This window comes from Mesitornis unicolor, unplaced genomic scaffold, assembly GCF_000695765.1.
Source record: "Mesitornis unicolor isolate BGI_N332 unplaced genomic scaffold, ASM69576v1 scaffold15118, whole genome shotgun sequence".
In the NCBI taxonomy this organism is placed as follows: domain Eukaryota; kingdom Metazoa; phylum Chordata; class Aves; order Mesitornithiformes; family Mesitornithidae; genus Mesitornis; species Mesitornis unicolor.
Genome location: NW_010202650.1, coordinates 1 through 13,499, shown reverse-complemented (window position 1 = coordinate 13,499; position 13,499 = coordinate 1). Strand labels below are relative to the sequence as shown.

The following is a 13,499-nucleotide window of genomic DNA, read 5'->3' as shown; positions in this document are numbered from 1 at the left end:
TTGGTTCTAACAATTTTGGTTTTATTCATTAGACGTGCAGGCAATTCCAATTGCTAACTGATACCTGGATTTTTGGACTCTGCAAATCTAACATAAGTTATGCCCCAGAAAGAGAGAGATTTTGGGAATCTTTGGGTTTTCAGTTGAGCAACAAATGCCTTTCACTAGTGTCTAGAAGCAAATGTTTTAAAGACAAGAATATCCAATTAGTATTTTCCCCAATTTCTTTGCAATAAAAAAAATCATACTGAAAATAATAGGCCTTAGAAAAGAAAAGGCTTAGCATAATGGAACAAACAAATTCCTGCACAAGCAATTAGGTCAAGAAAGTTGCTTCAGACAAAAAGAATTAAACAGTCAACACTTTCATCTGAAAAGATATTTATTTTGAGAACTTCAACTTGCACATTGTACAAAAATTTGACAAATTCAGCAAAAAAACCCCTATAAAACGCTTTTTTCCCTAACATATTAACATTATAATTTTAAAAAGTGTAAGAGTTAAGAAAACCAAAAATAGGCACATTTGTTCCAGTCTGTCTGCAGTGAAGTGTGATTAAAAACATCCCTGTCTTGCTGAGGTATTAAACTGCAAACTTTGGTAATGTTAGAAAAAGAGAACCCACTCACGCCTTCTCGGTGTCACGAACAATAAACCAAATGTTCCATTAACAAGTCAGAATTGGTTATTCTCCACCTCCAGGTAGAAATGCAGGAAACAAAGAAATAAGAAGAAGTCACGTTACCATAATACACACCTAGCATTAGGAGGAAACCTGGAAGTTCGCAAATCCACGCTATTCACGTACAGCTACAGTGTTACATGTTACCCAAAGAATAAAATCCGGCTGGCAAGTTTAAACAATTCAGTGCTTATGAAAAATATATATATACGGTGATTCAGAGCCCAGTCTTTCAGAAAAGGACAAAAGGCACTTTAAAATGGCTTTAGTAAATTCCACAATGGCATTTCTGGATAGAAGACAGCACCTGGCTGAACAAATAGTTCCCTAATAAGAAAAGTCCAGCTGAGGTAGTACTTCATATTGCTCTGACCACTTGGCTCGACGCAAGCAGCTTTATTTATTTCTTTATTTTCACTATACAAAATTAGCAGAAAATGGCTTTTGATAGGTTTGTCAAATGTATATAAAAGACAAATTCTTTAAAAAATTAGCAAATACCCACTTGTGGTAAAAAGATCAGAAGCCAGGAATCATCTTGTACAAACTGAGCATCAAAACGCTGCCAAGGTGATGCACAGGTTAACCCTTATGGCCAAATCCCCGAGCGGTGAAGATTGTTCTAGCAACCAAGCCATTTCTTGGAATATAAAAAGAGGAAAAAAAAAGAGGGGGCACAGGGGGCACTCTGAGAACTTTCAGAATCATTAGCAGCCTTACCGGAAGCACTTTAGTCCATTAACAAAAAAACAATTCTGTGCTGATGAATGGCAGTTTTGAGGGGGGCAGGGAAATGCAGAGTTCAACATTGAGAACAAAAACAAAACCCACGAACATAAAAAGGATATTCCTCGGAGTTTACAGGTTTTTTAAAAACAAGGAAGACTTTAAACTTTTTAGGGGTCTGGGAGAACACAGACTACTTTTTTTTGTTTTTAAATTAAGCCCATTGAAAACCCATTAATAAGTTTGAAGACAAGAAAATGAGAAGTGCTTTACAGAATCACCGTCCGTTGCCGTATCCAGGGAAGAGCTGAGTTAGGATGGTCTGCAGTGTCTCGTTCACTTGCATGGTGTAATTCTTGCCAAGATCATAGCGGCAGGCTGGACAACTGTACACATCGGCTTTGAAGGATCTGTCCAAACAGTCCTGGAGGAGGACACCAAAATAATCGGTTAAGAGAGCGACGTGCAGTTTAGATTATTTATAAGCTCTCACTGGAGAGAGCGAGACTCTTTTTATGTCTTGGTTCACCCAGGTGTTGGTAAGAGCCAAGAGCAGCGCAAAGCTGGCAGCTGCAGAGAAAACTTCCCGCGTTATGAGCAACAGCACGTGCACTTCAACAGAGCACACCAGTCAGGGACGCCGTCTTTGGGTACACGGTAGAGGTATTTCATTCAATCATGTTTCTGTAGATCAGAATTCCCCTGCAGCTGTTAGAGACTGCTGGAGCCTCTGCAAACACACTTCACACCGTTCTCCAAAGACAAAACAAATCCCCGTGCACTCTGTAACGCTGTAGAATCCATCAGCGTCACCTTGCAGGATTATGGAGCCCACAGAGAACCTCTTCTCATCTTCTAAAACGATCAGACGATAGCAACACAACAGTGGAAGTTTCTTTAAAGCACAGACTTTTCTATACCAAAGAACTTCCATCAAATCAAAGTTTTAACAGCAAAACCTGCCTTGAGCTAAAAGACTGACTACTGGCAAAAAGACCCAAACACGCACCCCCCACCTCTCATCCCCACTAAAGAACACGGCTCGGGGCTCACTGCCCCAGCTCCTCAGAGCTGTAAGGACCACTCACCTTGCACACGTTGTGTTGGCACACAGTTGTGACCGGCCGGAACACAACCTCCTGACAGCAAATACACAAGAAGGCCTCCTCAACCTTGTTTAGAAATTTCTGTCAAGAAAACATTTAACATATTGCTACAACTCTCCGAAAGATACAGCAAAAAAAACCCAAAACACATTAAATGCAAGGGGTTGCTTTAGACATAGAAAATTTTTCTACAAAGCTCAACAAAAAAAAAAGTCACATGAATAACGTCTTCTCCTTCTTACTGACCTCAAACACAGCGCTTTAAAGTTATGCTGTGGACGTCTACACAAAAAGAAATTGCTATAGGTCTGAGGCTGTTTCTTGAATGCAGCCAAGAGGTTTGTGTCTAGGTATAATACAATAGTTAGTTGTCACTTTTGTTTTCCTTTGTAAAAATAAAGCATGATATACCGGTCCATCTTTGAGAGCTTCTAGTACTTCATTCCACAGTTTTTCATTGGCTTCGTCACTTTTTATAAGCGATTTTTGCTGAGATGTCAGCTTGTATGGTTCAACTTTAGTTTTCTTCGGAGTCCCTGTAGGAGAGGTAACGAGTTTTTCCTCCCCACCTGAAAGAAAACACAATGATTTCTTAAATGAATGAACAAAAAGCAACCAGAAAAGAGTAACTAGGAAAACCACACAAAAACCTACAAGGCTTTCTATATCCACTTGCCTACTCCACAAACCTGCTGATTTCCTTTTCCTCTTTCCTTTCCCGGGGGTATCAAACTCCTCATCTCTGTTATTTTCTTTTTCCTTATCTTTGTTTGCAACGGCTTCCAAATACCCTTCAGGATACTACAGGAAAACACAAAACAAAAAGCACCTAATGCAAGCACACCAGTTCATAGATTACAGACTATTACAGATCAGAGAGATGACCCCAGGAGAACTGCTCCAGGGGTTCTTTCTCTCTTTTAAGCAACAGATCCCTGCTCCTGCAGAGCGCTTATTCAGACTACAGAAGTTCTATAAAATAAGTGGGTTTTGTGCACTCAGCCTCCCAATGTAAAAGGAAAACAAACAAGCTACAAGACTGAAAGCGCTTGTATCCCCTCAGGCTAAGCGGGGCTGTCTTGGTTCTTACTCAAGGACCATCCTCAAGAAGAACGTGTAATATTAAAAATCCTGCCATCCATCAAGTTCACTGTCCAGGAGAACCATGATGATGCTCCAAAGCGTACCTGCATCGTTAAGCCAAGCTTTTTCATCCTGTCCTTTCCTTCTTTGGTCCAAGGAGCAGGTTCTTCATCATCCCTCCTAAGTAAGTAACGCCACACTAAAAATCCAGATTTCCCCGTCTCAGGCCAGTACTTCACAACCTGAAAGAGGCAGATGCAAGTCCATCACGCACTAGAAAACCCCTTGGCCACAACCAAATTATCTTTCCCTAATTCAGCAGCTGAACTCAAATTCTTCTTACCTTATATATACCATCATATCTGTTCCCTTCTACAGGAGCATATTTGCTGTGCTTGCCTCCTTTTACGTTCCTCACCACTCGGACCGGCTTCCCAGCTCTCCAGTCCTTGGCTTCAGCTCCATTCTTGTCGTTGATGGGGGCACTGCAGTTCAGAGCCAGAGCTCTGGAAGAGAAAGTCCAGTCAACTCAGCCAACTTACCATGCAGAACTCTTCAGAAATCAGAGGGAGGAGAAAGCAAAGCTTGCGAGGTAAACCAGCTACTAAGAAGTAATAAACTTAATGATACCATTTTACTTGCAGCAATACAGCAATACAGTTGGGTACAATACCAAGCTGTTGGGTTTTTTTTCATTTGTTTATCTTAAATAGTAACACTTTCGAGTATCTTGTATAACACTAAGAACTTTGGGAGATCATAATTAAGCCTCCTGACAGGTAGACCACATTTTAAATACACTGATTATTCATTACATTACCCTAACAGAATTGCATGGATCACTTCCTCCACTCAAGTGCATGCTTACTTGTGAGGAACAGTTCAGAATTAGAAATTATCTGGTCTCCCGAGGTGACACATGGACCAGTGTCTGCAAAGCTCTTCAGGAGAGAGTCGTGCTACTTCTACACTAATTTACTACTTTGTTCCTTAAGTTTCAGTCAATATTAAGCTTCAGGCTAAGAAAATTTACAATTTCATTTTTATTGCGCTCTAAGAAGCATTTCCATTGTGCAACTGATCTGCAGTCCACAACACAGCCAAAACCCAATTCTGACACTTTTTCCTCTTAGCCAGTTTCTTTTGAAACAAACAGGACAAACACTTTCTGGCTGACAGATTGTCAGCTATAAAGGTTAGAAATGGAGCACGAATGCTGCTGACCTGTTCGTATTGGTGAGTTTTTGATCGCAAGACTGTTCCGCTGTGCGTTTGTTTCCAGAAAGATCACGCCCTCCGCTCCCTGTATATGTGAAGGAATTTCCATGATCCTGAAACGTATATGGATGGTTTCGACACTTTCACAAAAATAATTCAATACAAGCAGAAGAGTCTTTTAATCAAGTAGCTTCAATACGGTATTCTGAAAAAAGGAAAGATGCTTCCTCCACTTAGGCTCCCAGATTTAGGTAGTCAGGTAGGCTTCTCATATTGCTGAGAGAGGAGTCAGGGTGACAACTGCTGCCTTGTCACACACCTTAACAGTGCAGGGACCTGGGTCAGGAGAGCGGCACACCACTCGCATGGGATCTGCTTGGAAGTGCAGCAGCACGTTCCAGACAAGGATAATGTAACTTGTGCCTCACCCCTTACACTGCTGCACCATCTTGCTGTCAGAATTAAGGCTTAGAACAGCTACTGAGATTCGTGGCTGCTTTACAAGAGTTCTAACTCACATTTGTGGTGGAGATGCAGGCTAGTAACATACTGGTGATCTGCAAGAAGAATGAGCAGCAGAGCCTGGTACAACTTCCTCAGGGTTAGTCTGGCTAGCAGAACCAAATGGTATATTCAGAAGTAGGACTCTGTCCCTAATTTTGCTCTGAACGCTCTGCTGACACAGCAAGATCCAGCAGCATCCACCGTGAGATGCTGTGGATGCGATGGAGACCCTGAAAAGGCAGCTTAGGACTCTTCAATTAAAAGCTGACATGGATATTAAACTTAATTTAGGTGGTCCTGTTTCTCAGGTTGGCACATCTTACTGGATTGTAGTTTTCCTTGGCCTTGTTTTCTTCTAAAGAATGTAAGCATCATCAAGATGGGCAAGTGTCTGATACAGAGTGTAAAAAGTGATGAAGGCCAAGCCTTTGTTTTACTAAAAAGTTCGTTTGGTTCTCAGACATAAATAATCAGGATTCACTTACTATGTCATCCTCATAGCCTCCTGCTAGAACCAAGGAGTAGGCGCCATCGTTACTTCTGCCATGTATACCTGCTACGTGGGGCCTGTGAACACCGGACTCGCTCACCTGAATTGGGGGGAAAAAAAAAAAAAGGTTAGGCAACTGCTGTCAACTGGCTACAAGCAATGTCTGTCTCTTGGTCTTGCAACTAGATTAACTAATAGTACTAATTTCAGATTTGTTTTACATGTATTGCAGGTGTTCTCATCACTGTCCTCCAGAAAGCTCCAGGTAGAGGAAAGAAAAATGCTTTCAAAAATAAGCCATTGAGTATCTCAGTAAATTGAACATAGGGATTTTCTTTTCATGATATTAATTTAGAAAACTGGATCTTTCTCACTGAGATTGCTTATTATAAAGCTCCAAGAATCCTAGTATAATGCAGGTATTAAAAAATAAATGCTGGTATAAGTGGATTGGTTTTGAAAGACTTGCAATAGCAACATTCATCTAATACTTAAAACCAAGATCAGGATAGTTCAGGGCTTTTTCTTCCCCAACTTTCTAACAGGATGAGAAAACCTGTTCAGATATGTAGGTAACGGACAGAGACCTTGAGCAACAGAACAAGTGGAGATACTACACATCTCCAAGAGAAACTGCAGGAAACAAATACTTTCGGTTTGGGGTTTTTGAGTCACCAAAAAAGCACTAAAGAAAAAAAAACAAAACCAAAACCAAACACTTGAAATGCCTGGACAATGCAGCATTAGTTATGGAACGCTTGATCTAGACAAAGCCAGAATTCTTTCCTTTCTGCACTTACATATCCAGCGACACACACTCCAAAGTTAACTCTTTCAGCTTTCTCATAAGTTCTGGATCGTTCCCTACAGTGGCCCAGGCCAGGATTCGGCTCCATACCTGAACTCTGAACTTCCACATGGTGCCAACCGGAATGCCAGGAATGGGTCCATAGTGGTTTGAAGGGACAATGGTGCATTCCTTTGTGCGACCAACACATGCCATGCCCTGTTTCAGAGAGCAAGACCGATCAGCCAAGAGTTACAGGGAACTACCACACACTGTTCTTCAAACTAAAACAGCTCGCGAACTGACCTTGCCCCAGTCTCTCCGCGAGGATGAATTAGCAGATGCCATCTTTTGTTTCTTTTTACTTGCTTTTAACTTCTCTCCTGCTAAAACCACCTCGCTTGCATCATTTCGACATTCAGGGCAATACCTAAAGACACCAGTCAGTGAAAATTAGTAACTAGTAGTAAAGCCTTGCATGTATTACAGAAATCATTATATAAAATGCAGAAACAGGATACAAGGAATAAAACATATCTATATACATATAGTGAAATATACTGTTTCGTTATCTGTATCTATCACCATATATATTTGATACATAAAACAGTATCTGTCACCAGCCTCATATGGTGATGGGACCTGTAAGCGACCCCTAAAAACCATTACACAGGTTAAGCCTCCCGGTATCAGGTTTGCATTTGCTTTATAGGTTACTCCAGTTCTCTTTGAATAGGTATATAGATCCCAAAACTAGGAAAGTAAGTTTGAAAGACACTTGCTTAAAACACAGTTTCACTAAACTGATGCTCAAGAAAAGCTAAGTCCTATTAAAAAAACCAAACCCAAACTCACAAACACCTCTTCACCTCATAGTCACAATATTGCCACCTAAGGGCAGCACAAAGCCCTCACTTTCTGCTCCTAATTGGATGGTAATTGCCATACCACACACACATGCTTAGAACTTACCAGTCCTCATCATCTGGTATGCTACTGAGGGGAGGGTTGAGGCAGTAGATGTGGAAAGCCATATCACACTCATCACACATGAGCTGTTTATCTGGGTCTTGTTTACCTCCACAGATATGGCAAGCACAAATCCGGCAGGTCTTGTTCGGGTTGTCCTTACAAGCTTTACACACAGGTCCACTTTTTCCTGTTAGCAAAAAAGAAACCACAGTCTGCTTCAGACTCCAGAAAGTACCAAGATACACTGGAAATGGTCAAAGAAGTCACAACCACAAACATCCTGGACCTCTTAGACCTCTGATCCTCACAGAGACGATCAGCAGAGTATCACAGAGCATATAAGAGACGTAAAAACTACGCTATAGACTCACGTTTTGACAGACTGGAACTAAGTGGGGAAGCACTGCCTGGTTCTTCAATTTTATAAATTTCATCCACTAATATAATTGTGCAGTCATTCAAGGAATCGCCAGCATCCCTGAAAGTTGATCAAAATAGAAAATATCAGACTCCGAAAGTATCATCCAGCATGAATTCAGTAAAGCAGACTGGGCTGGTGTCAGTTCTGTCTCAGAAGAAACCTGTTTCAGCATCACATGATCTGGGCATGACAACATCGCTACAAATCAAATCATTTTCATGTAAAGTGTACCCCCTTCTTGTCTCAATGACAACTCAGGTACTTTCAAAAATTCCAAACCAAGTTTCAGAATTCAAGTTATCATTAGTGACTGTTCTCCACCAAAAATGTATTTCAGACTAACGCTTCTCATATTTCAAGGTTCTAAAATCAAAAGCACTGTGCTGAGAGGAAAAAGGGCGAATATTCTGGCAACCCTGTGAAGCTTGTCTGAAATGTAAAAAAAAAATGCTTTATCTGAAGTTGAGAGTCCCTTATATGCAGGCTCATTTTCTCCTTTAAGAGAGAATTAGAGTAATTTTTCATCATCTTTATAAAGTGAGGGTTGGGTCTACATCATTATATCCAGCACAGAACATTACACCGAAGTTTTTCTAAAACCATTATGGACAGTGAAAATAATAAACAATTCTTTGCCTCCTGGCAAACACGGGGCTTCGCATCCTCCCAGCGTTACACGAATCCACAGCTCAGCATGCCCTGGGATTCCTTAAAGCGTCCAGTTCCTCCAGTGGAAGTTAACCAAAAGTGCCGTGCAAGGAAATCAAACACCCGGGAAGGACCCAGCTTCTTCCCCCAGCACCTCTGCTGCTGTTTTTGGGTTTTGTTTTGGGGGGGTTTTTTGGAGGTTTTTTGTTTGTTTTGCTGTTGGGGTTTGTTTGTTTGTTTGTTTTGGTGGGGGGTTTGTTGGTTGTTTTGTTGGTTTGGTTTTGGTTTTGTTTTCCTTCAGCAGTCACTCAGACCTCACAAAAGCTTAAGCAGAGTTGGGGAATTAAGTGTATTCCACATTATGAATCTGCTTACCCAAGTAATATCTTTGCATTGATCTCTCTGATCATTTTCGTTTCCCTTTTTTGCAGAATCTCCGCATCGTACCAAAACCCTCTCTCTTTTGGTTCATCGGGATTGTAGTTGACCATCACCACCTGTCCTACTTCCAGCTGGTGCCACTTCAAAATAGTCCGTGCACGAGCCCGTACGTCACTTGAGCTCAGTTCTACAACTCCATTCTCTGGATAACTTGAGGCAGAAGGGAGGCACAGAGGACAAAAGTCAGATTCAACATCACAGTTGTAAGTGACAGATTTTATCCAGACAGGTCAGTTTAAGAACTGGTGCTCTACAATACACGAAAATACCATCAAGAATAAAATCTTTTCCCAGGCACAGCCAGAATTGGGCAGTCTAACCTGGCTACTATTGCATCCCATTTAAAACTCGTGTAACAGCATTTCATAGCTCTAAAAACAGTTCCAGCCCACTGGAATTCCAACCGTCAGACAAACTTGCAAGTAACAGAGCACAATAATGTAACTACGGTGTCAGCCCAGTTCTGTTTAACCTTGTGGATCACTACAATAACACTTCCCATCAAACATCATGCTCCAAATTACTTTATTAACCAAGAAGGTAACAAAACTCACTCTTCATATTTCACATGGTATATTACATCTTCTTCAGGAATGGCTGTCGGCTGATCGGGATCTGTGCAACTGCCAGCAGATTGATTTGTAGGTTTTCTTCTGCTTACATTTACAACCTGGGCTTCAAACCATGCTCCCATATTCGTATCTCGAGCATCGACCAAATCATTGATCTACACAAAGCACAGTATACAGCTCATCAAAATGGATTTACAAATTAAGCATTAATTTCCAAGTCTACTTGAAGATTTAGCCATCTTAAGAACTTCACCATTATCAAGATATTTAACAAATCATCTTAAAAATTAAGGTTTCCTTTGCCTTCCTGGTCCCGCATGCACTCCTTCAGTCTTCTCTGGTTGACTCTCTAAGGCTAAAAATCCATTCTACACCAACATGTGTGCAAACTGCTTTCTTACCAGTATAAGCCATTATTAGTTTGTCTATGAGAGACTTTCAGAGCTGTCTTGCTCATAGTCTGGCAGACATCACTGTATCTGTAATAAAATCCATTGAAGCAGACAAGGAGAACGATTCTGCACAGCTGGTTGAGATTTTCTTTTGTTCATTCAAGAAAGTTTCAGCTTTGACAAATGCAGTGACCCCAAGCAAAAATATTGGGAAAGTTTTTGTAATTAAAACAGGCACTCTGAATGCTTTTTTCTTTGTAATCAATGAATGCATTGTAGCTTTAGTCAAAAGGATAAAACAAAAAATAAGATATTTTAACTTACAACATGTTGCACTTAATTGCTTTGTGGGTTGCTTGGTATTTTTTTGTTTGTTTGTACTTGGAGGGTTTAAGAAATAAAGAAAATACCCACACAGTTGGGACATAAAAGATTTCCAGAAACTCTCAACTACAGAGAAACAATTCCCCGCCCAAAGCGCAGTTTTAAGAAACCTGTTATTTAACGACTCACCTTATAGAGGCCAAAGCCCGGGTCGGTCCAGTCGGGCTGCGCGGCCGTGCTTGGCTGTCCCTCCAGCTCCATGGCTCCTTCGCCATTGTGGGAGCTTTTGTCGGATTCACTTTGGCCGGAGCCGCAGCCAGAGTCCGTGTCGGAGAGCTCAGAATCCTTTTCCTTGCTAACAGCAGGAAGCACTGCTGGGCTTTGTCTGACCAGGAGTTGAACAATGTCGTTCAGTCCAACGCTGTAATCGAACAGGGAGTGACCATCTTCCATCTACGGGGAAAGCATCAAAATAATCTGGTTACTTCTTTCAGCTGAGATTTTTTCCAATTTAAACACACACATCATGCTGTAATCGTCTCTACGTGCCAAGAAAGACCACATTGCTTGAAAACCATTAACCAAGGAACTTGGCAGTTCCTCCGTTATCCTTACTATTCAAAATGTTCTTTTTTTCAACAGGCTCCACCAGCTAAAAAAACAAGATGTCCATGCTGTGGTAGACCTGCCACCCAGATGAAGCCACAGCATTTTAGGAGATCTAAGAAAGTCTGCAGTACTTTCCCTGGATATATCAATTCCGGGAAGAAGGACTTGAAGTGCACATCCCCCATGTTCCTCTCACGATTTAAAGATACCTCCACATCACCTACAAACTCAAAAGTTCTTTCTTCCTTACGTCAGACACATCCCGTATCATGAACATTAATGCAGACTGGTTTTTATACTGCAATTGTGTATGGTCTGGATTATTGCTACAGCAGTGCTCTGTTAAACACAGCATTAAGTAGCAGCCAAAGAGTTAATCGCTTTCTTTTCTCTGGGCAAATACACAATTTTTCCATTGACAGTTAAATCAAAAAAGATTCAATTCAACTTGAAACCACCCAATCACTTTTTAGCGTAGCCAGGCACGTCCTAATTTCGCGCGCACTCTTATTTTGCAAGTCTGGCATCCTATGTAGTCAAACCAAGATCCTAGCCCTGCAAAAAGCAAAAGCACAGAGGACCAAATAGGTCCCTTCAAGAACTCAGAGGAGCACTGCCGTTTTACAGTTAAAATGTAGTACTTGAGACCACAGTGCAGTTAGAAGTTTAGACAAGCTTCACCACATATTTAAGGTCTGACTAAGAAATTATACAGGAAATGATCGTCCCCTTCCAGCCCCAACCACCAGAAAAAGCAATCCCTAGAGCTTTGTTCTCTATCAGGGGGAAACAGAGCAAAACCACAAAAATTTACACTTCACAGGAATCACTATGATAATTCAATTCTGATTTATGGCATGAAATGGCAAAGGAACAATCCCTGGAAATCTGCCTGCACAGGAAGTGATCTGGACTTTTGCTGGTTTAGAGATGAAAACTCACTGAGATACACAAGAACAAACCAGAAATCGGTTGTTTCTTCTGCACAGAAACAGTATCACAAGTAGGGCATCGTTACGAGCAGCAGTTATCACCAACGAACACGAGTGGCAACAGGTGCAAACCGAAATGGGAAAGCAGAGAACAGGAACAGGACATGAAACCGCAGGAGTTCAAAGCGGAGCCTGAAAGCAGCGCCAGCATCTGAAGACGTACCTCAAACAAAGGAGGCAGGCTTAATAATTAATATTTTCCTAACAGCATTTTAAAATTTGAACCAATAAGAATGTGAACATTTTGAATGATTCAAAAAGCCAGACAAAGCAATGATGGGCGCAGCAGGGGAACAGTGACTAAGAGAGGTTAGATCACACTGGATAAAAGTTTCTGCCTAAAATCACACCTAAACTAAGAACTACTGGAATTACACAGAGACAGATGATCTTTGTAAGGCAAGTGCATCTTTACTTTTTAAAAAAACTTACCACTCCTACTGAAAATCCATTTAACCTTAGTTATCTGCATAGATCTCAGTGTAAGCAAGGCTGACAGTTGGTAGGTGCCCTGGACCAATCCTCCATTATCACTTTATCTACAGCCACAAATGGGCAATTACTGCACTCAAATCGCAACAGAAATGAGATGACACAAGTCCTTGAGAAAGGCTACATATTCCTACAAACCTCATTTTTACTACTAATGGTACTCAAGCTTGTTAGATTAAAGCCAGTTCAGGTGTATTTTCATATCCTACAGACACACCTGCTAAATACAATGTACAGCCAGCTCCAGTCAGCCCAAAATGGAGGGAAATGTGGAAAAAAAGGCAACTAGAAGAAACTGTCTAACTCCACCTATCTCACAGCATCCCAATTGCAGTCTAAAGTACCGCGCTATTTCTGAAATTAATTGCTTTGAACAACCAACCACTGGTTCAGAACTTTCTTTAGCGTGAAGGTTTAGCAGCACAGTACGAGGCAGGATACGGAAAACAGTGGAGGACGGTTTCAGCTGTCTTTAATGTTAGCTTTGACACAAGAAGAAAATTTTCTTCATGTAGAAGAAAACAGCTGTGCAACTGCGATCATAAACATACCATCCAGAACATCATGTACTCCTGAGCTGCCCGAGACTTTGCAAGAAGTTCTGTAGCTAACGAGATTTAGATATAAGAGCAGCAGACCTTAGAAGCCATGAGCTGCTATCTCAATTTCCAAAGAAAAATGGGAGACGAGATCTTCACGGCGGGCGGTAAACCCCGCCAGGCTTCAAAAACTTTAAGCGCTGGACCACAAAACGCCTTGTAACGTGTGTATTTTTAGACGCTTCAAAAAGGCGGTGTCGAGACAGAAAAGTAACACACCAAATGAAAAATAATAAAGAAAAAATGCCCAAACTGTAGCAACTAGGAAAAGAAAAAAGCCCATTATCATGCTGACGCCTCTCCTCGCAGACCCACCGCCCCGGCAGCAGGCAGCGGAGGCCGGGTGTCACTAGATGGCAGCAAATCCCCCAACTTTCCAGCAATTAAAAAAAAAATAAATAAAATATCCCTCTCCAGCTGGCGGTGCACAGGGCTGGGGG

General features: G+C 41.4%; 1 protein-coding gene across 1 annotated transcript; it reads right to left on the bottom strand.

The window, feature by feature from the left end:
• Positions 1–1,576: 1,576 nt before the first annotated feature.
• On the bottom strand, positions 1,577–10,820 carry UHRF1 (ubiquitin-like with PHD and ring finger domains 1). Its single transcript, XM_010190464.1, has 15 exons — positions 10,557–10,820; positions 9,634–9,806; positions 9,014–9,229; positions 7,941–8,047; positions 7,570–7,756; positions 6,904–7,027; positions 6,709–6,816; positions 5,806–5,910; positions 4,823–4,929; positions 3,942–4,104; positions 3,703–3,840; positions 3,205–3,316; positions 2,927–3,084; positions 2,498–2,596; positions 1,577–1,833 (listed from the first exon to the last, which is right to left on the bottom strand). The coding sequence occupies exons 1-15, from the start codon at positions 10,818–10,820 to the stop codon at positions 1,687–1,689; spliced, it is 2,208 nt and encodes a 735-aa protein (XP_010188766.1). The 3' UTR covers positions 1,577–1,686.
• Positions 10,821–13,499: the final 2,679 nt, after the last annotated feature.